Genomic DNA, 27,571 nt, shown 5'->3' with positions numbered 1-27,571 from the left:
CGGCATGTGTGAAAAAAGATTAGTCTTCCGTTCAGGTAAATAGGGAGATATTTGGGAGCTCGACAATCAAATCCTAGATTGATTTACACCATTCTAAGCCCATCTGAGTAGAATTTGAAGGGTGTGAGGCTGTCCAGGATTGTACTGTGGAGTTTCGTTTTGCTATTTGAACTAATTCTGCAATCCTAGCCCACTTCACTTTCCACAACCCCCCCCCAAAAAAGGTATGATTGGTGTCCCGATGTTTCCAGTGGGGAATGTTAGTCTGTGAGAACAGTGAAACCCTTAGTGGCATCTGGAAGATTCATGGCAGAGGTTTAAACTAGGAACTTCAGTCTCTTTTGGAATTCCATTGAAGTTGATGGAGTTGGCTTCCATGCAGTAACTTCAGGCTCACTGAGTCGGTTTTCCTGCAGAGTGATATGTGATTTTATTCTTTTGTGAGAGAGAGAGAGAGAGAGAGAGAGAGAGAATTTAAAGCTGAAATGACATGTTCAAAGCAAAGACTCTCGAGTCACCCTTGGGAGTGTGAGTTTCCACCCTGGCCCCTTCAGAAGTATGGAAAGAAGGAGACATTTGCTCAAAAGGTAGTAAATATTACAATGTTATTGTGAAAGACTTTGTTCGGATTGCACCTGCATTTCTTGGAGGAAAAAAAAGCGCAAGTCAGCAAAACGGCAGAATCTGCTTAATGCTCGAATAGTTACTGACATAACTGCAAAACACAGAATTACATTCAAGTATTATTTCAGAGTACCACTGTATATTTTTTTTCAGGTTTTAAAATTTTATTGGTGCTTATACAACTTTAGTTCACAAAAGGCACAAAGAAAATCTCAAGTAACAAAGGCACATTTTCCTTAAAGATTCCCAGTTTCATCTGCACCGAGTATTAACACTAAAAATGATTACCATTTGTTCTTTAACAGCATAAGTAAAATTTGATCTTTAAAGTTACTGCTGATAAAAGTCACACTTCTCCCCCTGAGCTGGGGGGGGGGGGGTATCTTTTTCTGGGTAATTCCTATCATTCACCTGGGAGGTAGGAACTCAGACTTTTCTGCTTTCCGTGTCCTGTAGCAGTTATTTAGCCAACTTCAGTTTCATTCCTGCCTTAAAGGAAAACGTATTTATTGCTGGAGCTACTTAAAAGGGATCTTAGTGTTTAGATCTCGTATCTTCATTTTTATCTGTCTTCTCGTTGGCCACCTCTGCTTTTTTCCTGCTTCGGGTTGTCTGCAACCTGCGGCTCTCCAGATGTTCATGGACTACAAATCTCATCAGCCCCTGCCAGCATGGCCAAATTGGCCATGCTGACAGGGGCTGATGGGATTTGTAGTCCATGAACATCTGGAGAGCCGCAGGTTGCAGACCCCTGTGCAATTCTAATTTCTCTCCCTTCATTCCCTTGTTAGGAGGGTTCACCCTTGGGCTGTCTTTCGTGCCTCTCCGGAGCCATTTAGAGTTCAGCTTTCTCCTGGGAGATGCACAAGCAGCAGCCAGGGACTTTGTCTTCAGCCCGGCAGCAGCCCATGGAAGTTCAGCAGCCCCATAACTCCCAACTCTGATCCTTTTAACTCTCCCTCTAATCTTGCCAGATTCATTAAGTCAACCACAAGGGAGGAGTTTTAGCATGCTCATGGAACAGACTTCCCCCATGCTGGCCAAGGTGGCTGGATCTGTGTCCTCCTGCCTGTCTACCTCTAGAGCAGTGGTGGCGAACCTCTGGCATGCGTTCCACAGGTGGAACTCAGAGCCCTCTCTGTGGGCACGCTTGCACAGAGTTCATATGGGGGGAGCAGAAAATCACACACACACACACATATCTAGGCTGGCCTTGCTTCTGAGTAATCCCTCCTAGAGTCGTGATTCACCTGTTCAAAGGATTGCATGGTTGCTTCACCAAGCTTACTCCCGAGTAACGTGCACTTCAGAGCCAACCGTTTTTTCTAAACTAAAACCTCAGTATTCAGGTTAAATTGCCATGTTGGCACGTTGCGATAAATAAGTGGGTTTTGGGTTGCAATTTGGGCACTTGGTCTCGAAAAGGTTCGCCATCACTGCTCTAGAGAGACACCTGGGAGAGCCAGGACGAATTCCTCCTGGTCCACCAAAGCAACTAAGAAGTGAGATAGAGTGAGCCCTCTCGGGGATAGTAATTTTGATAGTGAGGGATACCGGGAGGAGGGGGAATTGCTGGCTGCAGATGAGGAGAAAAGAGGATGTACGCTAACCCTGAACTTGCAAACAGGTTCTTCAAAGGGGAAGACTATCCATACCTGCGGTCTAAAACAGTGGCAGCCCTAGACCTTTTGAGAACCGTCAGTGTGGAGATGAAGGGTCCAAGCTGGAGCTGCAGTCAAAGCATGTCAGGAAAGGGGACTTCTCCCTGGTTGCCCACCCTGAAAGAAAGGGCTTTCCCTTCCCCCAACGTTTGGAGTCTCAGCTGAGAGCTGAATGGGCAAAACTGAGGGCAAACAAGCAGTTCTCGTGTGCTGCTAAGAAGTGGTCTGCCTTGCCTGCCTGTGCTTCATTGCAGGTCTCCCTGGGGAATGCCCCCTCCCCCCCCCCCAATAGCAGCAGTTCAAGCTCCGGGCCTTGTGCCTTTCAGATGGGGAGGTACATCTTCAGGGCAGCCCTGTCAAGTTTTACCTTTAGCAAGCCTTTATTGGCATAAACAACAGCACAACAATACAACCCCCCCCCCCCCTGTATTTTTCTCTCTCATTTGAATGGGGCCACTTGGCACGCTACCTGTACTGCTTAATAAACCCTGCTCGAAGGAGAGCCATTAATGCTCGCCAGGTTTAATGTTATACCTTCTGCCTTGTTACATGGCAGATTTAATAAGCAAGAAAAGGCTAAAAGATTGTGCCCGTGTAACGACGGCTCAGTTGAATCTCTGGCCCACCAATTACTACACTGTCTCAGATTCAAGGAAATCAGATCCAAGTATGTGAATCTTACTCCTTTACATTTACCTGATCTCCCCGATTTAATTAGATTACACTACTTGTTGGACAATCCTGATCCTTCTCTCTGTGTGATAGTGGCAGACTTTCTCCTGGAAATTAATGAACGCCAGTAGATTTCCTTCGACCTAACATTTATTTCCTGTACTGTATATGCTTTTAATCCGTTTTTGATTATTGCTGTATTGTTGTCTATGCCAATAAAGGCTTGCTAAAGGCCGTGTCAAGTTGGCTGACCAGTGCACTAAGGAGGCTTACAAGGTGATGACCATCAGGGCTTCAGCCACAGCATCTCTGGTAGCCAGGGCAGCTATCATATGGGTACAAATAATGATATGGCTGTTCCCAGAAAGGCGCTTTTAACCTCCAGGAGGGCACTAACAGGCTATTGAGAGCACCTGGACACCATGTCTGTCTCTGCTAGGAGCCTTGTGACCATCACCACTACCAGGCAGCTTCACAGAGCAGATTTCAAGTCTAAGCTCATCATGGCTGCTTACCCCGTTCAGGGGGATCCAGGGGTGGCCAACCTATGGCACTCCAGATGTTTGTGGACTACAATTCCCATCAGCTCCTGCCAGCATGGCCAATTGGCAAGTAGTTTGGATAAGTTGTTTGGCAAGTCACTGGACTGCATATCGTTCTCTGCCAGGAGCCTTGTGACCAACACAACTGCCAGGAGATCGTCTGGACAACCTTCTAGGGACCAGCACAGGAGAAGGTTCCCACGGAAGTCAGACCAGACCAATCAGGACTCCCAAGTCCACCAAAGCATGACTTACGGGAGGCCCCGGTTGGGAGGAGACTAAGATTACACTTCAATGCCTGGCAATATTTCAAGGCAGATTCCTGGTAAATTTGGGTTGCTCCATTGGGTTTTTGTCAACCCCACCAGAGCATTTGCCCTGTGATTCCACACCTCGTCTCCATCAAAGCAGCAGATCCTGTCCAGGATCAGGCCGCAGGGGCTCATTCCCTTTTCTCTTACAGTCCCCAAAAGAAATGGACTGGCCATCGACCCCCGCTCCTGAAGTTCCTGCATCGTTCCATTCAGCTGTGGCATTTTCGGGTGGAGACCTTGCGGTCGATGGCAAGGTTTCTACTCAGTTTGCTTTGCAGGCCAAGTCCTTCGAGATCCAAATTCTATCAATTCTTGAAAAAGAAGTTGTTTCTGTCTGTGTAATATGTGTGTTCTCTGGCATTTCTAAGGTCTCCAAACATTCACTCAACTGAAGATACCAACCATATAAAAAAAATACTTTGGGCAGTTTACCTTATTATAACTTCTAATACTTTCCCCCAAAGTTCCGTTCATTTGTGCTAATATCGCATCATTCCAAACTCGCACCACACACCAATTCTCATATGAAGGGTCTGGCAGTTTCTCTAAAAGATGTCTGTAAACGTCTTCTTTCTTTTCTTTTGGCACATATAACCCCCCACACCATGGTTTTAACCCCCAATGTTTGAGTTCCACTCCTACATATCTCCCTTGTTCATCCGTGAATGTATTTTATTTGTATACCGCCCTCCCCCGAGAGGCTCAGCTTAGGTTCAAAACACGGTTTAATATAGAACAAGCACGCCCATTTGCGTGCATTAACCACAAGCAATGTCCAAGCCTCTGCCTTTGGGTTTGCTAAAGCAGGAGCAGCTGAGTTCTGACAGCGCAGCCCGCAGGAGAACCAGAGTGGGGTAGTAGTGAAAAGCGGCGGACTAATCTGCAGGGCCAGGGTTGGCTCCACCCTGTCGGGCGTGAGTGGTGGGCTCCACCTGCAAAGCTGTGTTCAATTTCCTGCTCCTCCCTGTGAAGCCTGCTGGGTTACCTTGGCCCAGCCACAGTTCTCTCAAAACTCCTTCAGCCCACCTGCCTCATAAGCCGCAGAAGGCCCTTGCTTTCACATCCTGCATGTGAGCTCCCAAAGGCACCTGGTGGGCCACTGCGAGTAGCAGAGTGCTGGACTAGATGGACTCTGGTCTGACCCAGCTGGCTTGTTCTTATGTTCTTCGTACGTTCTTAAGGTTCCTGTTGTGGGGATAGGAAGGGAAGAGTGTATTGGGGGGCTCTTTCCACAGGCAATACCTGTCCCTGCCAGATTTATTTTATTATTATTATTATTATTAATTTTATATACTGCCCTTCCTCCGAAGGGCTCTGGGCGGTGTACGACAGAACATGACAATAAAACCAATGGAGCACATAAAATACAAATTATAAATAAATAATATAGGCTTCAATACCCATAAATGCTGAAACTCTTAAATACAGCGATCAATACAGAATTGGTGGCGTCCTGCAGTCCCCCCAAAAGGGGGGGAACGGTGGGTCCATTTGATATTAGGGGACCCCAGATGTAATGGAGAGCAGCCAGTGCATCATTGCTACATGGGGGAGGTGGAGCTGGCAGGAAACTTGCATGGGCTGATAAAATATATAACTGGCAGACAGGAAGGCTTTTAGGAAATGTCTCATGAAGGTGGTTACAAATGAGGGTGGTGGCCTATATTAATGCTTGGAGTGGAAGACCTGGTGGAGGAGCCGCTGGAAGATGGCTGGGGGTCACGCTTGCCTGGGACGGCTCGCCCCTTTCTGGCTCTTTCTGGTGGGGGGCTTGCTCCTTGGCTCCCTTGTGCAGCCCTTCAACTTGCACACTGGTGACCCAACGTTCTTCTCTGGACCCAGCAGAAGCTATTTTGGATTTGCTTTGGACTTCTACCAGGACAGCAAAGGCAGGTATGAGCAGGAACAGGGGTAGTGTGGGGCATGGTGAAAATTCACACTTCATAGACCTATTTGGGGATTGGAAAGGTGAAGAGGCAGCTGGGACTGAAGAAGCAACAAAGATTTGCCTCCTGCCCCGTTGGGTGAAGAAGTTTGGCTTCCGTAGCTTTGTTGCAGCACGTTCACTCTCCTTTCCATCGAGGTTTTACATTTCATTTTTCAGCCTATGTAATTCCCAGTATTCCAAAAGGCTACCCTTGCCATCTTCTGCAATCGATTTTGCTTGCCTCTATACTAAAATGATCCAATTTTGAGGCAAGCTCAGGTTTGGAGCCTTTTTGTCTCCCCAAGCGAGGTTTCACCCATTTTGCCCAGGGCTTGCTCAACTGTTGTTGGCCAAGTCCCTGCCAATCCTCTTATCGGGGCTTTGCTTTGGTCCTCGGTGGGGAAGGAGCCAGGAGGAGATGCCAGCCTTCCCCCCCGCCCCCGCCCCGATGATGAGGCTGAGCCCAGTCTGTCTGTGCCCTCTCAAGCAGTCACTTAGATGGCCTGGCCAGAGAGCCAACCTGGATTTTAGGGTTTTGCTCATAAGCTTCGCCTCATCCCCTGAATAACTGTCATTTTCCTGTTTGGTATGTTTTCCAGCTCTATTTGGGTACCTTTTATCTTGCCCTTGTACCTTTTTATATTTATATATAAGTTTTAAGATGGGCGAGACCTTGTTTGGGGCGACAGAATGCGCCAAACCTGAACTTGCCTCAAAATTGGGTCCTTGTAGTACTGGCAATTTATATATAAATTAATGTATATATAAATTCTGTAAATCGGGTCAACTGATCACTCCAGTTGTGATTTCCCTGTTGATAAACTTCCTTGGTGCAGACAGAATGCTGTACTGGACAGCCTTGAGCGTACAAAGCAGATTTACACGGGCCTTCTTCACAATGTTTTCTAGCAAAGGGTGGTGAGATCTGCCTCCTCGTGGTGGCTTTTTCTCATACGGTTCTGCTGTTTTCTAACTGCTTGTTAAAGCGAGGGAGGGGAATCTGATTTGCAGCACCTCTTTACACAACTTCCAGAACCTGATGTTCAGGTGGGATCTCTTTTCCTTCACCTTGAACCCATGACTCCTGGTCTCTGGAGCAGCAGAAAACAAGCTTGCTCCCTCACCAGCATGACATCTCTTCAAATATCTAATATGGCTTTTATGTCACAGCTCTTCACTAAACTATACATCCCCAGCTCCCTAAGTCTCCCTTCGTGGGGCATGGATTCCAGACCTTTTACCATTTTGGTTGCCCTCGTCTGGACCCGTTCCAGCTTGTCAATATCCTTCTTGAATTGCAGTGCCCAGAACTGTACACTGTAATATTCCAGGTGAGGTCTGACCAATGCAGAATAGAGAAGTACAAATACATCCCTCGATCTTGACACTATGCTCCTATTGATACAGTCCAGGATCGCATTGGCCTTCTTGGCTGCCACATCACACTGCTGACTTAGGTTCAGCTTGTGGTCTACTAAGACTCCTAGATCCCTTTTGCATGTAGTGTTGTTGAGCCAGGTGTCACCCATCCTGTATCTGTGCATTTCATTTTTTCTGCCTAAGTGTAGAATCTTACATTTATCTCTGTTGAAATTCATGTTGTTTGTTTTGGCCCAGCTATCTAATCTGTCCAGATCATTTTGAATTCTGACTCTGTCCCCCAGGGTATTAGCTACCCCCTCCTATTCTGGTGTCCTCTGCAAATTTAATTAGCATATCCTCTATTCCAGGGGTCTTCAAACTATGGCCCTCCAGATGTTCATAGACTACAATTCCCATGAGCCCTACCACTTGGCCATGCTGGCAGGGGCTGATGGGAATTGTAGTCCATGAACATCTGGAGGGCCATAATTTGAAGACCCCTGCTCTATTCCATCATCCAAGTCATTGATAAAAATATCAAATAGCACTGGGCCCAGAACAGAACCCTGTGGCACCCCACTAGTCACTTCTCTCCAGGATGAAGATGAGCCATTGATGAGCACCCTTTGAGTTTGGTCAGTCAACCAATTAGAAATCCATCTAACAATAGCATTGTCTGGTCCACATTCACTAGCCTACTTGCAAGAATATTATGGGGCACCTTGTCAAAAGCTTTACTAAATCAAGGTATGCTAAGTCCACAGTATTCCCTTCATCTACCAAGCTTGCCACTCTATTGAAAAAAGAGATAAAATTGGTCTGGCATGACTTGTTTTTTAGAAATCCGTGCTGACTTTTTGTGATCACAGTATTCCCTTCTAAGTGCTGGCAGACCATCTGTTAAATGATCCACTACAGAATCTTCCCTGGTATTGAGGTCAGGCTGCCTGGACAGTAATTATTAGGGTCCTCCTTTCCCCCCTTTTTGAAGATGGGGGATAACATTAGCCCTCCTCCAGTCCACTGGGATTTCTCTAGGAGTTCTCAAAGATTATAGCAAGTGGTCATAAATGGGATTGATTTAAGGCATCTACATAGCAACTTTGAGCCTCTTTTCCACAGAAAAGCAGGATAAAATATATATTTAACCATTTATTTATTAGGCATGCAGGTAGAATCCTATGCATGTGCACTCAGCATTAAAACCCTTGGATTTCAACGAGGTTTACACCCATGTTGTATAATCAGAAGATTTTGCGTTCTTACACTTTTCACTTCAAATCTACTTCCTAATTATTATCAACCTTGTTGTGTCTGTTCAGCATTTTACATTTTATATATTAAAATGTTTTGATCTCGACCAGGGGTCTGCAACCTGTGGCTCTCCATGCTGGCAGGGGCTGATGGGAATTGCAGTCCATGAACATCTGGAGAGCCACAGGTTGCAGACCCCTGGACCCAGCAACCTTTTCCAAATCACTGATTGCCATAAAATCCTTTCTTGTGCTGGGCCTGACCTCTGGACTTTTAAGGCACATTTTTTTAACAAATGCAGCCATGTGTGTGTCTGTAAAGTGGCCACGTCTGCTGAACCACCTCACTGTAGAGTATTCTGGCCATGCTGTCTGTGGAGTTGCTCTCCCTTTGAGGCCTGTGGATGCTGAATGCTGAGCATCGAACCCAGCGATGCAACATGCTCCATTATGGAAAATTTCCCCCCTTTCATTTCCCCCACAATAGCCGGAGCTCAGAGGTAGCCCAGAACATTTTGATACCTAAGTAAGACAATTACAATTGTGCTCACCTTCCATGATAGCAAATACATCAACAATAACCATCTGTTGCCGTTTATAGATGCCTAAAATCTGCCCCCAGAAACAAGTGACCTCCACAACGCTCGGACAGATAACATAGGTCTTGGCTTAAATGAAAAGAGAATCCAGGCTAAATTTACTTTTATGAAAATAATTATCCACCACTTGTCTCCAGTGGTGGGATTCAGCGGGTCCGCCCCACTTCAGCAGAACCGTTTGTTAAAATGGTGCTTGTAAACAACCGGTTGTTAAATTATTTGAATCCGTTGAGCCGCCAGCCCTTTTAACAGCCAGAGGGGAGTTCTGTGAAAGGAATCTGCTTTACAAAACCAGCTCCTCCGTTGACTTTAGGAAAAAAGCGTTGTGGCTTTTCCTGAGCGTTTGAGCTGATTTCTTGCCTAATGCGAAGCTCTTGCAACAGGTCCAGATCTTTTGAAGCGTTGCAGCCAGTTGCAAAAGAGGAAGCGGTCTGCCATTCCATGCTGCTCTGTATTCTTGTTTTAGAATGAACGTGCTGGTAGGGGCCCCTCGGGCCAACACGTCGCAGCCTGGAGTGTTGGAGGGGGGCGCAGTCTACCTGTGTCCCTGGAATCCCAGTGGCAACCCCTGCACCCCCATTCAGTTTGATGCTGAAGGTGAGTGATCCCAGGAGGAAAGACTGGTGTCTTCTGGTAAGAATAAAGTCTAAACCAGCGGTTCTCAACCTGGGGGTCAGGACCCCTTTGGGGGTCGAACGCCCCTTTCACGGGGGTCGCCTAAGACTCTCTGCATCAGGGTTCTCCATCTGTAAAATGGATAAATGTTAGGGTTGGGGGTCACCACAATGGGTAAATGTTAGGGTTGGGGGTCACCACAATGGGTAAATGTTAGGGTTGGGGGTCACCACAACATGAGGAACTGTATTAAAGGGTCACGGCATTAGGAAGGTTGAGAACCACTGGTCTAAACAAACCACAAGGGCTGGCTATCTCCAGCAGCATCAGCAGAGCTTCTGAAGTCTAGGTGGGTGGGGATTAGTTGTCCCCAGAAGCTTTGCATTTTGCATCTGCTCTACAAGTAATCACTATATGGAAGACGGTTGCCATTTGCAATAAATAAATTCATATTCAAAATGGTGGCGTTAGGACCATAGAAACCATATCCCCACACTCTGCACAGGAGCAGAGCCCAAAGAAAGGTCACTGGATATTTTGTGTCACGTAACCCCAGGCGTGTTGAGCACTAAGAAAAGTCTTGAAATAAGCCTGTTGACTTGAAACAGTCTTTGAAAGTTTACCTCAGAAAAGAGGCCAGCATTCCAGCCAGGTGAAAACCCGGTAGCTCCAAGCAATAGAATGTCCAGCTTTGAGGATTTCATTCCAGACTTGGATCTGAGGAAGAAGGCGGCACTTCCAGGACTACGCTGGCCGAATGCAACACTCATTTAGTGGCGTGCTACATAATATATTCCAATTTATTATATATTCATCATAATTCCAGTATCCCTTCCCTGTCCTTTGCAGCATGTGGGCTAGATCCAGATATATTTCCTCTCAGTTTTCCCTGAGTTCTCATCGATACAATTTTCATCCCACAATGCTAGTAAACAGAACAAGGCTCCGATGGTAAAAAGGGAGCTTTGTGTGTTTATTTAATGCAGCAGTTGGGGTGTACCTGAGCCCCAAATCCTGTGCAAAACAGAGTCATCAGAAGGAACCTTCAGCTAACACTTTTGATTTTGATTTTTGATTTGACTTTTAATTTATATACCACCCTCCCCCAAAGGGCTCAGGGCCGGTGGTTGGATCCAAAAATTTTAGTAACAGGTTCCCTCGCCAGCCCGCCCCCCTCAGCAAAGGGGGCAGAGGCATACCTAGGCAAACCTGAGCCCTGGGCAAAACCTGAGTTGGATGCCCCCCCCCAATGGGCAGCCACCCCACCATGACCCCAGAAAATTTTTTTGCACCAGGTCATTTCTAAATCATCATCACATTATAGAAAATGCTCCAACTCACAAATCTGAACACAGCAATGGTGAAACACACAGGTTCTTTGATAGGGACTGGTGAGATAAAAGGTACGAAAGGCTGAGAATCAATGAATTGCAGTACCTGGAAGGGATTAACCCAGTTCAGGGAATTACATTATTAATCGCAATTGCTATACGGAACCTTCACGTTCAAAGGCAGGATGCCTCTTGGGGAGGCGAGGGCGTGGAGGTGGAAAAGCGGACCCAATTAGTAACCCGCTCTTGGCACACACAAATAATTAGTAACCCCCTCTCGGGAACTGGTAAGAACCTGCTGGATCCCACCTCTGCTCAGGGCGGTGTACAACATAGTAAATAACAACAGCATATCAACACAATAGGCATAAACAACATCAATTACAACAAATCGTGACACTGGTCCAACATCTCAGGTTAACAACTAACGCATATCAGCATAATAGCATCGTAACAATTTGTAACAGTACAATAGCATCTTACATTTCACAGCATAATAATAACATAACATCAAATAACACAACATTCTAACAATGACCAAAAATATCAATCCACAGTACATGAAAACCTAACCATTACAACTAACAAGCCTCAGAATTAATTAACCTGACGGCCAAGACAACAAAAGGGGGTGACTTCCCTAGGTTCCGTACCCGGGTTTCTCCGCCCCTGAAATGCTTAGTTTTTGTCTTCAACGTTTCTGGGCTTCCTTGATCAAACTGGAACGTTCAAGGATCTTCAAGACCTTTCAAGCAGGGGTATTTGAATCGCTTGCCCGGAGCATCTTTCTGCTGGCCGTCTCTCTTCCCCGTGAGTGAGGGGCTGGGAGGTGATTGCATCCCTTGCCTACTGGGGTAGCTGAGTGTAGACCTACTGAGGGAAAGGATGTGGCGTCCATGGTGGTTGCCTTCCCTCTCTCAGGTCTTGCTTCTTTCCTGCTGACCAGGTGACCGTACAGGCAAGCGCGGGACCACCACTGTGAGAACCTTCAAGTCCAAGCAGTGGTTTGGAGCATCTGTAAACTCCTGGAAAGACAACATCTTGGTGAGTATTATACGCCAATCTGTTCCAAGAAACTAAGATGGTGAGGATAGGAAAAAAGTTAGTGAAGAATCAGAAATTCACCTGAATATTTTGAAAAGTCAGAAATAAAAGGCTGCCAGTGAAAACTCTGACTTTTGATGGATCTGCTTGAAAATTGTAGTCTGGTTTACAGTAAGAAAGCACTGGTTTTTCATCTGCTTTGCAGTTAGAATATGCAACTAGCTGCTAACATTCCTATAATACCCTGTTTCCCCGAATATAAGACATCCCCTGAAAATAAGATGTAGTGGAGGTTTTGCTGAAGTGCGAAATATAAGGCATCCCCCGAAAGTAAGACGTAGCAAAGTTTTTGTTTGGAAGCATGCCTGACGAACAGAATTCAGAAATATAAGACATCCCCTGAAAATAAGACATAGCGCATCTTTGGGAGCAAAAATTAATATAAGACACTGTCTTATTTTCGGGGAAACACGGTAAATCCTCCTCCTGTAGGTGTCCTAGAGCCTGTGGCTTCAATGTGGGAATAACCCTCCAAGTCCGATGGAGGAATGGAGACTTGGCTCCAGGAATGGGGGCCTTTTCTCTTCACACTTAGTTGGCTGCTGTTCTAGGGAAGGATGGCATATTGTCCAGTGGAGAAACCGCTCCTTTACTGCTACACATGTAATTGGTTTCTGTCATGGATACTCAATAATAATAATAATAATAATAATAATAATAATAATAATAATAATAATAATAATAATAATAATAATAGTAGTAGTAGTAGTAGTAGTAGTAGTAGTAGTAGTAGTAGTAGTAGTAGTTGTTGTTGTTGTTGTTGATTTCACAGCTGCCAGATCTTTAGCTGGTTGTTGGCCTTCATTACAATTCGAGCCTCACCCAGAGGCCTAGGAAGTTGTATTATTATTATTGTTGTTGTTGTAGATTTCACAGCATTATTATTATTGTTGTTGTTGTTGTTGTTGTTGTTGTTGCTGTTGTTGTTGTTGTTGTTGTTGTTGTTATTATTATTATTTCTGGGTGCCATCCCAAAAACACTAGGGCAGCACTTGAAACATCTCCGAATTGACAAAATTAACATCTGTCAAATTCAGAAGGCAGCCCTGCTGGGATCCGCACAAATACTACGCCGATACACTACAACTTCCTGGGTGAGGCTCAAATTGTAATGAAGGCCAGCAACCAGCTAAAGATCTGGCAGCTGTGAAATCTACTACTACTACTACTACTACTACTACTACTACTACTACTACTACTACTACTACAATAATAATAATAATAATAATAATTATTATTATTATTATTAAGGGTGACTCACTGTCACCATTGTTGTTCATCATTGCAATGATCCCACTGTCAACAATTCTACAACAAACAAACCTGGGCTATCAAACTGCAAGAAATTCACCAAAAATTTCCCACTTGCTGTACATGGATGATCTTAAGCTTTATGGAAAATCAGAAACTGAAATTCAGTCACTGACCAACACAGTCAGAATCTTCAGCAATGACATTAGTATGGAGTTCGGCTTGGACAAATGCGCCACAGTGGCATTGAAGAAAGGGAAAATAACTGACAGTAAGGGCATAGAGATGCCTAATGGAAAAACCATAAAGTGCAATCAACCTGAATCCTATAAATACCTGGGAATACTACAGCTGGACAACATCAAGCATGGACATGTGAAAAATGTGGTCAGCAGAGAATATGTCCAAAGGGTCAGAAAAATTTTGAAGAGCAAATTAAACGGCGGGAATACGATCAAGGCTATCAACACCTGGGCCATACCCGTCATCAGATACACTGCTGGAATTGTGAACTGGACGCAAGCAGAGCTGGATGATCTGGACAGAAAAACAAGAAAACTGATGACAATCCACTACTCATTACACCCGCGTAGTGATGTTGACAGACTTTACCTACCCAGAAAATCAGGAGGTAGAGGGCTTCTGCAAGTGAAACAAACGGTGGAAGAAGAGAAACATGCACTGGCAGATTATGTGAAAAACAGTGAAGAACCAACATTGATGGAAGTCAACAGCAGAAAACTGCTCAAAGTGCAAAAGACAACGAGTGAATACCGTAAAAATACACTGCAAAGCAGAAGAGAAAACTGGCAAAAGAAGGCTCTCCATGGACAGTTCCTAGAAAAAATTGAGGACAAAATTGACAAGGAAAAAACCTGGTTGTGGCTCACAAATGGAACTTTGCAAAAGGAGACTGAGAGCTTGATTCTTGCAGCCCAAGAACAAGCAATTCGAACAAACGCCATCAAAGCCAGAATTGAAAAGTCAACTACAGATCCCAAGTGCAGACGAAACAATAGATCACATACTTAGCTGCTGTAAGAAGATCGCGCAGACGGACTACAAGCAGAGGCATAATACTGTTGCTCAGATGATTCACTGGAACTTGTGCCACAACTACCATCTGCCTGTGACAAAGAACTGGTGGAATCACAAACCTGAAAAGGTCACTGAAAATGAACACGTAAAACTACTCTGGGACTTCCGAATTCAGACTGACAAAGTTTTGGAACACAATACTCCTGACCTCACGATTGTGGAAAAAAAGAAAGTGTGGATAGTTGATGTTGCAATTCCTGGTGACAGCAGGATTGATGAGAAGCAACTGGAAAAACTTACACGATACGAGGATTTAAGGATTGAACTACAAAGACTCTGGCACAAACCAGTAAAGGTGGTCCCAGTCGTGATCGGCACACTGGGTGCAGTGCCTAAAGATCTTGAACGGCACTTAAAAACAATCGGCGCTGACAAAATCACCATATGTCAGCTGCAAAAGGCCACCCTACTCGGCTCTGCACGCATTATTCGTCGATACATCACACAGTCCTAGATGCTTGGGAAGTGTCCGACGTGTGATGTAATACAAAATCCAGCATATTGATCTTGTTTACTGTGTATAACTGTTTTATAATAATAATAATAATAATAATTTTTAAATTAGATAGTTGCTGTTCTGCTTTTCTCTCCTTGGGGACCCAAAACAGGTCTCCTCCTCCTCCACTCTGTCCACCCAAGAACGAGGCTGGGCTGGGCTGAGCAGGTGAGGTTGGCCTGAGGTCACCCAGCGAGCTTGCCTGGCAGAGTTGGACCTGGTCTCTCGGGTCCAAGACTGGCACCCTGACTACTCTGCTACGGGCATATTTATTTGAGAACTGAAGTGTTGGCAGATTATTCTTCAGAAGAGATGTCAACACACTGATTCAAAGAGCCAGAGTGGTGTGGTGGTTAAGAGCACTGGACTGTATTCTGGAGAACCGGGTTCGATTCCCCACTCCTCCACATTGAGTGGCGGGCTCTAATCTGGTGAACTGGATTTGTTTCCCCACTCCAACATTCCTGCTGGGTGACCTTGGGCCAGTCCCAGTTCTCTCTCAGCCCCACCTGCCTCACCAGGTGTCTGTTGTGGGGAGCGGGAAGGGAAGGAGTTTGTGAGCTGCTTTGGGACTTCTTACAGAAGGGAAAGGCGGGGTATAAATCCAAAATATTATTATATATTAATATTATGTTATTAAAATGATTAAAAAGATTGCTAGCTAACGAAGAGAAGAACACTTAACTCAGTGATGGCGAACCTTTTCGAGACCGAGTGTCCAAATTGCAACCCAAAACCCACTTATTTATCGCAAAGCGCCAACACAGCAATTTAACCTGAATATTGAGGTTTTCATTTAGAAAGGCGTTACTCAGGAGTAAGCTTGGAGAAGCAACTGTGCAATGCTTCAAATGGGTGAATCATGACCCTAGGAGGGTTTACTCAGAAGCAAGCCCCATTGCCAGCAACTGAGCTTACTCCCAGGCAAAACGATTATGCCCAGCCAAGATATATGTGTGTGTGTGTGTGGGGGGGGTGATTTTCCGCCCCTCCACATGACAGACTCTGTGCACACGTGCCCACAGAAAGGGCTCTGAGTGCCACCTCTGGCACCCGTGCCATAGGTTCGCCATCGTTGACTTAACTTCTTAGAAAGAAGATGCCTCTGTGTGTGGGGGGCGGGGGGGGGGGTTTGAAAACAGTTATCAGTCAGGAGTGCTGCCTGACTTGTACTTCATTCACAGCCATCTGAAATCATTCAGCTGTGGGGTGGCGAATGATGTAACCTGCTTCCGCTCCCCCCCCCCCCAGGCCTGCGCCCCTCTGCTGCATTGGAATGCTGTCGATGGCCAGGAGGAAGCCACCCAGACCCCCGTGGGCACCTGTTTTGTGGCCACAAACAGCCTGCAGCACTTTGTGGAATATTCTCCGTGCCGGGACATCAGAGTCCACTCTGTGTACAGAGCCACAGATTTTGGTGAGTACAGTTGGGGGGCGGGGGGGAAGGTCTTGTTCTCCCCACGCCTGAAATCAGCTGCATGCAGAAAGCCTGCCTGGAACTCTTACCCTAGACCAGGGGTAGGGAACCTGCGGCTCTCCAGATGTTCAGGAACTACAATTCCCATCAGCCTCTGTCAGCATGGCCAATTGGCCATGCTGGTAGGGGCTGATGGGAATTGTAGTTCCTGAACATCTGGAGAGCCGCAGGTTCCCTACCCCTGCCCTAGACCAGTGGTGATGAACCTATGGCACGGGTGCCAGAGGTGGCAATCAGAGCCCTCTCTGTGGGCACGCGCGCACAGAGTTCATCAGGTGGAGGGAAATGCCCCCCCCCCACATCTAGGTTGGCCTGGGCCGCCGGGCTCAATTATTAGCATTAAACCCAAGACCTAGTTTTGGGGAAGCAGTGTAGGTAACCCTGTTAAGCGCTGTTAAACCCCACTGATTTTCACGCGAAGAACTACAGTGTGATCCTTTACCTGGGAGTCAGCTTGGTTGCTGGCAATGGGGCTTGCTTCTGAGTAAATCCTCCTAGGGTCATGATTCACCTGTTCAAAGAGTTGCACGGTTGCTTCAAAGCAAAGCCACCGACTACTCCTGAGTAACGCACGCCTCAAAGCCAACCATTTTTTCTAAACTAAAACCTCATTATTCAGGTTAAATTGCCGGGTTGGCACTTTGCGATAAATAAGTGGGTTTTGGGTTGCAGTTTGGGCACCCGGTCTCGAAAAGGTTCGCCATCACTGCCCTAGACTGATACAGAACTAATGACACACTCCCACATAAGTGGGTTTGTAAGATTGCTAGTGGCTGTTTGTCTTCCACATCTGGTTCTGACAAAGGTCACTTCTGGGTGGAGATTTAGCTCCATTTTTATGCCTAAACTGGAGTCTGAACTACGTTGCTGCCTATTTGCTTTCCATCTCTCTCCCCATTTTGCCGAGATATTTCCAGATAGGTTCTGTACAATCCAAAAACTGACTGCAGAGAGATGTGACCAGGGCAGTGTAGGTTGCACTCCCACGAGGGCGCTCTGTGGCTTGCAGCAACACCCAAAGGAATGTGGAAGAACATGGCTGTGTGGACGCCACTGAAGTGGTCCTAATCCTTTCTGTCTTGATCTCCAACAAATTGTGGGTAATACTGAAGAAGAAGAAGAAGAAGAAGAGGAAGAGGAAGAGGAAGAGGAAGAGGAAGAGGAAGAGGAAGAAGAAGAAGAAGAAGAAGAAGAAGAGGAAGAGGAAGAGGAAGAGGGAGAGGAAGAGGAGGAGGAGGAGGAGGAGGAGGAGGATTCCTTATGAGGAGAGGCTGCAAACTCTTTAGTTTGGAGAGGAGACGGCTGAGGGGGGATATGATTGAAGTCTATAAAATTATGCATGGGATAGAAAATGTTGACAGAGCCAGGGGGCATACTAGAATCAGGGGGTACCCATTGAAAATGCTGGGGGGAAGAATTAGGACGAATAAAAGGAAACACTTCTTCACGCAATGTGTGATTGGTGTTTGGAATATGCTGCCACAGGAGGTGGTGATGGCCACTAACCTGGATAGCTTTAAAAGGGGCTTGCACAGATTTATGGAGGAGAAGTAGATCTATGGCTCCCAATCTTGATCCTCCTTGATCTGAGATTGCAAATGCCTTAGCAGACCAGGTGCTCGGGAGCAGCAGCCGCAGAAGGCCCTTGCTTTCACCTCCTGCCTGTGAGCTCCCAAAGGCACCTGGTGGGCCACTGCGAGTAGCAGAGAGCTGGACTAGATGGATTCTGGTCTGATCCAGCTGGCTTGTTCTTATGTTCTTATGTTCTAGGATTATTTATATCCCCCCTTTCTATCCTGTAAGGAGACTCAAAGGGACTTACAAACTCGTTTCCCTTCCCCCCTCACAAAAAACTCCCTGTGAGGTGGGTGGGGCTGAGAGAGCTCCGAAGAACTGTGACTAGCCCAAGGTCACCCAGCTGGCATGTGCGGGAGTGTACTCTTTACTCAGCAAGATTACAATGCCCCGGCCCCTGCCCAGAAAGCCAAATATCCCCCCTCTCACCCCAGAAGTTGTCATAGGAATAAAATCAGAGGCAACTGTTAGAGAACTGAAAGGAATGCAAGCAAGCCCGGCTGTCCTCAGTGGGACAAAGGGTCTCTTCCTCTCTCACAACGCCAGGCCTGCTCACTCTGTTCCCTCTCCCCTCTCTGATTCTCCTTCTCAGGAAACGACAAGCGCTACTGTGAAGTGGGGTTCAGCTCTGCCGTCTCTGAGGTGAGTCTTGGCCAGGGCAGGAGCAAGGAGGAGGACACGGGAACAACGTGGGATTCTCTGCAATGCTTGTTTACTTTGGTGTACCTTCAGTGGTGGGATCCAAAAATGTTAGTAACAGGTTCCCGTGGTGGTGGTGGGGTTCAAACAGTGGCGTAGCGCCAATGGGGCGTGGCGGGGCACGATGGGGGCGTGGCCAGGCATTCCGGGGGCGGGGCATTAATAATTTCTCTGTTACTGTAAAAAACTCTTACTGTAAAAAAAAGTTCCTAATTTCCAGCTGGTATCTTTCTGTCCGTAATTTAAACTCATTATAGCAGGTCCTATCATCTGCTGCCAACAGAAACAACGACTTCTCCTCTAATCGACTGCCTGTCAAATACTTAATACTTTCAAACACTTAATTTTGTTTCTAGAAATCAAAAGGAGACTTTCCTTAAACAAGGAACTTTACCATATTTCTAAAACATGTTTTTGCAACAGCCCAACAGGGAGAATGATCCCATTTTCTACCTTCGCTAACCAGCCACATAGGAAACAACCGGACTTTATGATTTTTGGACCTAATGGAATTTCTAACTGAAAGGCAGACCCAATTAGTGACCCCCTCTCGGCACACACAAATAATTAGTAACCCCCCTCTCGGGAACTGGTGAGAACCTGCTGGATCCCACCTCTGAACAGTACCTTCCATGAGTGTTCAGAGCTGAGGGGAACTGGCATGCATTGGTCTTACTGGTATTTAACAACATACTTTTCACAGGCTCGCAGAATTCCCCTGTGTGAGATGCCCCAAGCAACCATGCCACCCCTGGGCCTGGTGGGTGGTGTGCTTGTAGCTTCCTGGCAGTGCCTTTTGCCCTCTTCTCTTTTTCTTGCAGACTGGGAGACTGTTGCTTGGAGCACCTGGTGGATATTACTTTGGAGGTGAGTTCCTGCGGTAGGCTGTGAACAGGGGGCTGGGGTAGGACAGGAATAGGAATAGGATAGCAAATGCACGTTCAGTCAGATTCCTAAGCTGCTATCATGCCAGGTGAGGTAGGTGAATTCTGTGAGCCTGTGCAAAGTATGTTATTGAATATCTTGCCAAACAACATGCCAAAAGGGGGGATATATGTGGTGACACCGGCTGCAATTGGAAAGCAGACACACACACACACCCCCTTTACTAGAATGAATGAATAAGTTAACTGAACATTCGGCAATGGCAAAATGGGCATCTTTGGTACATAGAAAACCCTCTGCAGAGTATGAAATAAGATGGAAAGCTTAACTGGATTATATAAATCAGTGACTTGGATAATTAGAAATACTTAGAAGTACGGTAACTCTATTCCTGACAACCATTTTAAAGTGTTAATTGATTCCTGTTTTATTTATTCTTAACTGCACTATTTATACTATATTAGTACGTCATAAGTATATCTACATGAGTGTGCAAATGTTTCTCTGCTCGAATCGTCTTTTACATATATGAGCTTGTGTTATCTTGATTTTATGCCAATAAAGGCGTGATTGATTGATTGATTGATTGATTGATTGATTGATTGATTGAAATACTATTGATTATGTGGGCAAGGATAAGGATAAACTATTAACGGGAATTTAAGATGCTGGAAAATCAGATGACTGATGTAAGCAAGCTCCCCATGTTATATGCTTTGCTATGATCGATTTTAGTTTTATGGGGGGGAAATTAAACATTATTTTTAAAAAGAAAGCCCAAGCTTTCTTGATCAGCATTCACGCTTCCTCTCTCTCTCTTCTAGGTCTGGTCTACTCGGTCAACCTGTCTGCAGTGGTTGCGAGCTTTCCAAAGTCTCCTCTGTTGTTATGGACTGTGGGGCAAGAGCAAGTGACGTTGGACTTCATGGACAGAAGCTATAATGATGCATACCGGGGTTAGTTTGCTGCCATTTTCTTCTGCAGATCCTACAGGAGCTGGGGAAAGGGGGAAGGTGGCCGTCGCTGAGTGTTCAAAGGGCTTTGGGGGATGGTCTCAGCCAGGAGGGGAGCCCCTGTCTCTCCCTGCCCCCATGCAACTTGATCCCCCTTGGTGCTGGGTTTGGGAAATAGAACACAGGTGCCCCTGCAGGGGTCTACAACCTGCGGCTCTCCAGATGTTCATGGACTACAATTCCCACCAGCCCCTGCCAGCATTGTTGGGAACCCCGAGCATTTTGCAAGGAAAATACACAGAAGTCTTGTAGCACCATAAAAAGACTTCACATTTTATTCTAGCTGAAGTTTTCATGTACTATTTCATGTACAATTGGCCATGCTGGCAGGGGCTGATGGGAATTGTAGTCCATGGACATCTGGAGAGCCTCAGGTTGCAGACCCCTGCCCTAGCAAAACTCTCCCTTCCCAAAGAACAGAACCAGATGGGAAAGTAAATGAATATGAAAAGGTGGAGGGCAGAATGTCACTTTCAATCCCCAAAAGCAGAACTGTGGTGCAAAGATGTTATATATTTATGATTTCCCAGAAGTCCGTTACGCTGGTCCCCAGCATGACTAGCCCCTCCCTTCCTCCACAAAGCAGCCATGTTGATGTTCCCTGACCTCACGATTCCAAAAATCCTCACAGACTCAACAAGGTTGGGGACCCGAGCATTTTGCAAGGAAAATACACAGAAGTCTTGTAGCGCCATAAAAAGACTTCACATTTTACTCTAGCTGAAGTTTTCATGTACTAACTAGAGCCTGCTTTGTCAGACTCTTGCAGTGGGATCCTCACTTGACAGGAGGAGCATATGCTACAGACATATGTGAGGTTGTGAAGAAGAAAGTTGTAAGTCAGTGGGTCATGAAATGCAGGAAATCCAGGGTGAGACGTAGGCAGTGGTGAGATTCAGCCAATTCGCACCACTTCGGCAGAACCGGTTGTTAAAATGGTGCTTGTAAACAACCAGTCGTTAAATTATGTGAATCCCATTGCTGGACGTAGGCCATTTCTGCATAGCATAAATAAAATGTCTTGTTAAAAGAAGTGTTTTGGGGAGAAAGTTCACACAGCTTTTCCCCAAGACATCTTCAGCACATTTTATTTCTGCTCAAGCTGGGTTTTTATGCAAAAATGCTAAACTAGCAATTGTTTTCCCCCAAGACAAAGTCGAAGCATTTCCTGCTGGCTGTGTGGAGAGCAGGAAATGTCTTATTTTTCCCGCCCCGATTTCTCGCCATTTCTCCCCACTTGTGATTTACGCGACCTGCCATTTAGTGAAAGTTTTCCTCAGCATATCTACCCACCATTTCTGTGTAAAAAGTACACGAATAAGGTGTCTTTGAGGCTACGACTACATGATTTAAGAATCTGCACTATGCACATATTGTGAGCCATCGAAGCTTTGAAGACCCCTCCCTCAAAACTGAAATTAAAAAGGGGAAAATGACACACGGTTGCAGTTGAGCTGCAACCAGAGGAAACCTCTGAGGGAAACCTTCACCAAACGGCGAGCGGCATGAATCACAAGCTGGAGAAAATTGTGGGCACTGCCACAAAGCAAAAACTGTGGGCACTGCCACAAAGAAAATTGTGGGCACTGCCACAAAGCAAAAACTGCCACAAATCTGTCCAAGCCCCTTTTAAAGCTATCCAGGTTAGTGGCCACAACAAATTTTAAAAACAAAATGGTTTACTTTCTTAACATACAACATTAAACATCAACATTAAACATCACACTTCAAGGGCCTGTTCAGGTTGCATTTTCAAGTCCTTATATTTACAGTCTTCTGATATTTCCAAGTCCAATTCTTCTTTGCAAGTGGGTTGGCTCCTGAAGACTCCCAGGGCTTGGTGAACAGAATTCAACATGATGAAGGTTTCCAGGAGAACTCTCACCCATTACAACCACAAAAAGAAACCCTGAAACAATAAACTCCAACATTTACAACATAGCAAAAACAAACTACCTTCCCAGTAGTTCCCAACAACATTGCAGTTACCTTAACAAGGTGTTAAGGGCTTAAACAACCAAGGTCCGAGTCTGGTAGCCTTGTCTCCTCCAAACTACATGAGCTCTGCAGCCTCTTGCTGCTTTGAGTCTCCACCCCTTACTGGGTCAACCCATTCTGAGCATGGGGGTGACATCTGCAAGACATTTTATTTGTGCTGTGCAGAAAAGACCACTATTTCATAAAATTGGCATGTAATCATCTTTCCATGCAGGGTATTCAGTGGCTTTTGGGGAGTTCAATGAAGACGCGCAGTCACCAGGTAAGGGCGTGGCTGGGGCAGGGCAGAATTGGGGCAGGAGGCAGACAAGAGGACTGGAGGACATTTTGAAAGGCGCTTCCTCCTTCTGCTTCAAGGCTGAGATTTCTTTTTCTGATCCTGAACTGTTGACACTTTTTGCCAGTCCTGCCCCCACCCTATCTATAAAATGGCAATTGTGGCATTAGTGTGTTTTGTGGGTTGCTCTAGGAAGCAGCAACTCTGTTCTAGCCTCCCCAACATGATTTAAGACCCTAGGATTGTTCCCCACTCTTAACAACCACAGCACCTTGACCTCCAGTGCCCATCAACAGCTCAGTCTCCAGCAGGTGCTGAGGTGGGCGGCAGGTCCAAAGAGCTGAGCCTTGTTCTCTGGGGGATTCCTGCATCTTTTAGACCAGCGATAGCGAACCTTTTCGAGACCGAGTGCCCAAATTGCAACCCAAAACCCACTTATTTATCGCAAAATGCCAACACGGCAATTTAACCCGAATAATGAGGTTTTAGTTTAGAAAAAAACGGTTGGGTCCGAGGTATGCGTTACTCGGGAGTAAGCTTGGTGGTAGTCAGTGGCTTTGCTTTGAAGCAACCGTGTAACTCTTCCAACGGGTGAATCACGACCCTAGGAGGGTTTACTCAGAAGCAAACCCCAATGCCAGCAACTGAGCTTACTCCCAGGTGAAGGATCACGCTTTAGTTCTTCGCATGAAAATCAGTGGGGTTTAACAGCGCTTAACAGGGTTACCGACACTGCTTCCCCAAAACTAGGTCTTAGGTTTAATGCTAATAATTGAGCCCAGCGGCCCAGGCCAGCCTATATGTGTGTTGGGTGGGTGGGGGCGATTGTTTCCGTGTGCCCACAGAGAGGGCTCTGAGTGCCACCTCTGGCACCCGTGCCATAGGTTCGCCACCACTGTCTTAGACGGCTCTCCTATTTGCAGAATATGTTGTGGGTGTTCCGAACAAAAGTCTAACGAAAGGAGTGGTGAGTACATGATGCATCCCAGAGGTGAGTTGAAAGAGAGGCATCAGGGCCGGCGTCTGGTCTTGCTGCTGGGCATCTGTAACCTCTATCTGTGGGTTCTGTGGGGCAGAACTTGGAAGGAGTTTGCAACAACAAATTTTAAAAACAAAATGCTTTACTTTCTTAACATATAACATCAAACATCAACATTTAACATCACACTTCAAGGTCCTGTTCCAAGGTTGCATCGGACCAAGTCCATATATTTGATGCTGCACAATGCCAAGTCCAATTTAGCTGCTTTGCAAAGTGGGTTGAAACAAGAAGACTCCAAGGGCTTGGTGAACAGGATTCAACATGATGAAGCTTTCCAGGAGAACTCTCACCCATCACAACCACAAAAAGAAACCCTGAAACAATAAACTCCAACATTTACAACATAGCAAAAATAAACAACTCCCTTCCCAGTAGTTCCCAACAACATTGCAGTTACCTTAACAAGGTGTTCCAAGGCTTGGAAGGCAGAATCGAGGTCCGAGGAGTCACCTGGTAGCCTCGTCTCCTCCAAACTACATGAGCTCTGCAGCCTTCTGCTGCTTTGAGTCTCCACCCCTTTCTGGGTCAACCCATTCTGAGCATGGGGGGTTACACATCCACAGAACTGAATCTTTCCGAAAGGAGAGGCAAGAACTGAAGCCCTCCAAGTAATCCCAAATGAATTCCAAACTGACCAGCGCTGGACATTCGAAGCTGCTGTATACCGAACCAGGCTGCTCATCCATCAGGGTATTGCCTAGTAGTCAGACTGGCAGCAGCTCCGCAGCACCTGAAATTGGGGGCTTTCACATCCCCTCCTGCCTGGTGCTTTAAACTGGAGGTGCTGTGGGTTGAACATGCGGCCTTCTGCACACAAAGACGGAAGAAGCCCAGAGAGAGTGCCAGAGGGTGGGGCAGGGATGCCTGCAGGATGGGTCTTGTTGCTGAGACGCCTCTGCTGACACCCTGTTATTTGGGGGGCTCCCTCCATGCTGTCCTTGCCCTACCCCACGAATGGTTCTGTTGTCAACCTCTCTGGGATGACTACACTTTGGTTTCCAAGTAAAATCTCAGGGAACTTCACAAGAACTCTTTGCATGGACATTAACAGAGAATATGCAAATTCCACGTGCGTTCTCCTTAATCTGTGTGGGTCATGTGAGTTGCATTTTTGGCTCCCTCTATTACACCACACACCCACACCCACACCCACACACACACACACACACAACCACCAAGAACCAACTCCTGAATGATTCTGGGTCGCCTTCCTGAAGGCTCATCCCAGAACGTTAGGAAGTTGCTTAGGTGCTGTCTCTAACACCAATCAGATCATACCTGAGATTATAAGTGATACATATACCTACAAGAGGTCAGACATGTGTCTCTATAGGTAATGTGACCACGTAGTGAGAACATTTCAGTGCATAAGGAAGAGGGTAGTGTGTGACATTACAGGTGACACTCAGTGGTGGGATCCAAAAATTTTAGTAACAGGTTCCCATGGTGGTGGGATTCAAACTGTGGCGTGGCGCCAATGGGGCTGGGCGGGGCACGACGGGGGCGTGGCCGGGCATTCCGGGGGATTTCTGTTAAAAATCATAAACCCAAACTGCTTCTGTGCTTTGTCACTTTTCTCCCATACCTGGCGGGTTTCTACCTCTCTTGCCTCAACTGTTGTTGGTTGCTCTGGTTTCTGACCTTCATTGGTGGCTCTAAGATTTTGAGATCTGCCCAGAGTTGCTACAAACAGAGCAAGCTTTGCCCAGGTACAGAGCCCTTTGGGGATTGGGCGGTATACCAAATCAACAAACAAATAAATAAATACATAGCAAACACCAAGATCTGATGCACAAAATTGATAGAAACTATATCAACATTTCCCAGATGAACAGAAAAAAGTGTCAGGCCTGATTTTAGATCCATTGGCATCTGCACCTATAAATTTGTTACATATATCAGGCAGTGGTGTGATCCAAAAATTTTAGTAACAGGTTCCCCTAGTGGTGGGATTCAAACTGTGGCGTAGCGCCAATGGGGCTGGGCGGGGCACGGCGGTGGCCAGGCATTCGAGGGGGGGTGGGGCTGTGGCAAGAACACAGCCGCTGTGCCGGTCCTTGGGCGGGAAACGAATGCACGCAGGCGCAGGCTGCCACACATGCTGGTGCACCTCCTGCTAGACTGCTTCAAGTTCTGCGCGCTACTGCTGAGAGGAGGGGCGTAACTAAGGCAAAAATCACGTGGCAAAATCACCAATTAGTCACCCCCTCTCAGCACACACAAATCATTAGTAACCTACTCTTGGGAACCTGTGAGAACCTGCTGGATCCCACCTCTGATATCAGGGCCTGCTGCAATCCATCGGTCTAACAGAAGCTGTCTCTCTCGCCTTGTTCCCACGGCAGGTTGAAATTTTGTCCTTCAAGAAGGTCATACAGACCCTCCCTAGTGAACAGGTAATATCCCGGTCCTCACCACATCTCCCCTGCCTGCCTGCCTGCCTGTCTGCCTGCCTGCCTGCCTCCTAGGGTTGCTCATTCTGGTTTGGGAAATGCATAGAGATTTGCCATTGAAGTCTGTGGAGGGTGGGATTTGGGGAGGGGAGGGGCCTCAGTAGGGTATCATCCATCCATCCCTCCATCCCTCCATCCCTCCATCCCTCCCTCCCTCCATCCATCCATCCATCCATCCATCCATCCATCCCCAAGGGGCTCTGGGCGGTGTACAACATAAAATCTCAGTACAGTTTTAAATATAATTGCTAAAACCTTTAAAAAACAGCAATAAGAACAGTCAGAGGCGTCCAACAAAACCCCATATTTAAAATCCTCCCCAAGAGGGAGGGACGGTGAGTCCCATTAGATGAAGAGGGGCCCAGATGTAAAGAGCCAAAAGAGGGGGGGCACCTTCAGCGGCTGGTCCCTCCAAAGGCCTGGTGGAACAGCTCCGTCTTACAGGCCCGGCGGAATTCACCAAGGTCCCGCAGGGCCCAGACAGCTGGAGGGAGAGTGTTCCACCAGGCAGGGGCCAGAGCCGTAAAGGTCCTGGCCCGCGTGGAGGCCAGCCGCACCATGGAGGGGCCAGGGACCACCAGTAAATTGGCCTCAACCGAACGAAGAGGCCGTGCAGGGACATATGGGGTGATGCGGTCTTGATGTAGAGTCAGTCCTTCAAAGCAGCCATTTTCTCCAGGTAATTGATCTCTATTACCTGGAGATCAATTACAATTCCAGGAGATCTCCAGCCCCCATCTGGAGGTTGGCACCCCTACTCATGTTTTCCTTGGTCCAGACCTGGTCCAGACAGTGCCAAAGGGTGAGACACAGATGCAGGGGTGGATCTTCTAAAGATGGCGCCCGGGCAAGCATTGGGATGCATGCCCCCCCTCCGACTCCATGTGGGGTGCACAGTTTAAGTCTGGGCTCAGCTGGGTCTAGCTTTAATCTGCAGGCTCCACCCACTCACCCACCCAGCCAGACCAAGCCTAGCCCTGAACTGCCGACTCCGGCCTGGCTGGCTCACCTGGCTGGCTTATACTGTTGGCTCACCTCCAGAACTGGACTTTGGGTCAGTCTTGAACTGCACCACCATCCCCAAACACCACAGTTGCACCCGACCTCCCTGTGGAGTTCAGAATAGGGGCACAATTTGTCGGGGGTGGGGGGGGGCTTGTGGGAGGGTCTGGGCTGCCTGGCGTCCTCCCTCAAGCAGCACCCAGGGCATAACCCCTGACTTGCCACACCTTGCACAGATGGGGAAGTGGTTGTCCTGCTTTGGCGCATCATAGGGCCTTTCCCCACTTACCTTAAGCCCCAT

General features: G+C 46.8%; 1 protein-coding gene across 2 annotated transcripts in view; it reads left to right on the top strand.

Moving 5' to 3' along the window:
* Positions 1–5,520: 5,520 nt before the first annotated feature.
* The window catches only part of ITGA2B (integrin subunit alpha 2b), a 52,013-nt gene continuing 29,962 nt past the window's right edge, over positions 5,521–27,571 (top strand). For both annotated transcript variants that reach the window (XR_007246214.1, XM_048516421.1), the window contains exons 1-10: positions 5,521–5,706; positions 9,421–9,551; positions 11,847–11,944; positions 16,101–16,266; positions 18,494–18,543; positions 19,422–19,467; positions 20,310–20,441; positions 22,711–22,758; positions 23,697–23,740; positions 26,161–26,211. Coding sequence is in view for 1 of the 2 variants with exons in the window: in XM_048516421.1 (XP_048372378.1) it covers positions 5,522–5,706; positions 9,421–9,551; positions 11,847–11,944; positions 16,101–16,266; positions 18,494–18,543; positions 19,422–19,467; positions 20,310–20,441; positions 22,711–22,758; positions 23,697–23,740; positions 26,161–26,211 (951 nt within the window). In the remaining variant the exon portion in view is untranslated. The remainder of the gene's footprint in view (positions 5,707–9,420; positions 9,552–11,846; positions 11,945–16,100; positions 16,267–18,493; positions 18,544–19,421; positions 19,468–20,309; positions 20,442–22,710; positions 22,759–23,696; positions 23,741–26,160; positions 26,212–27,571) is intronic.

Source organism: Sphaerodactylus townsendi, linkage group LG15 (genome assembly GCF_021028975.2).
Source record: "Sphaerodactylus townsendi isolate TG3544 linkage group LG15, MPM_Stown_v2.3, whole genome shotgun sequence".
Lineage (NCBI taxonomy): Eukaryota > Metazoa > Chordata > Lepidosauria > Squamata > Sphaerodactylidae > Sphaerodactylus > Sphaerodactylus townsendi.
Note: the sequence above shows the minus strand (reverse complement) of the source record. Positions and strands in the feature narration are given on the sequence as shown.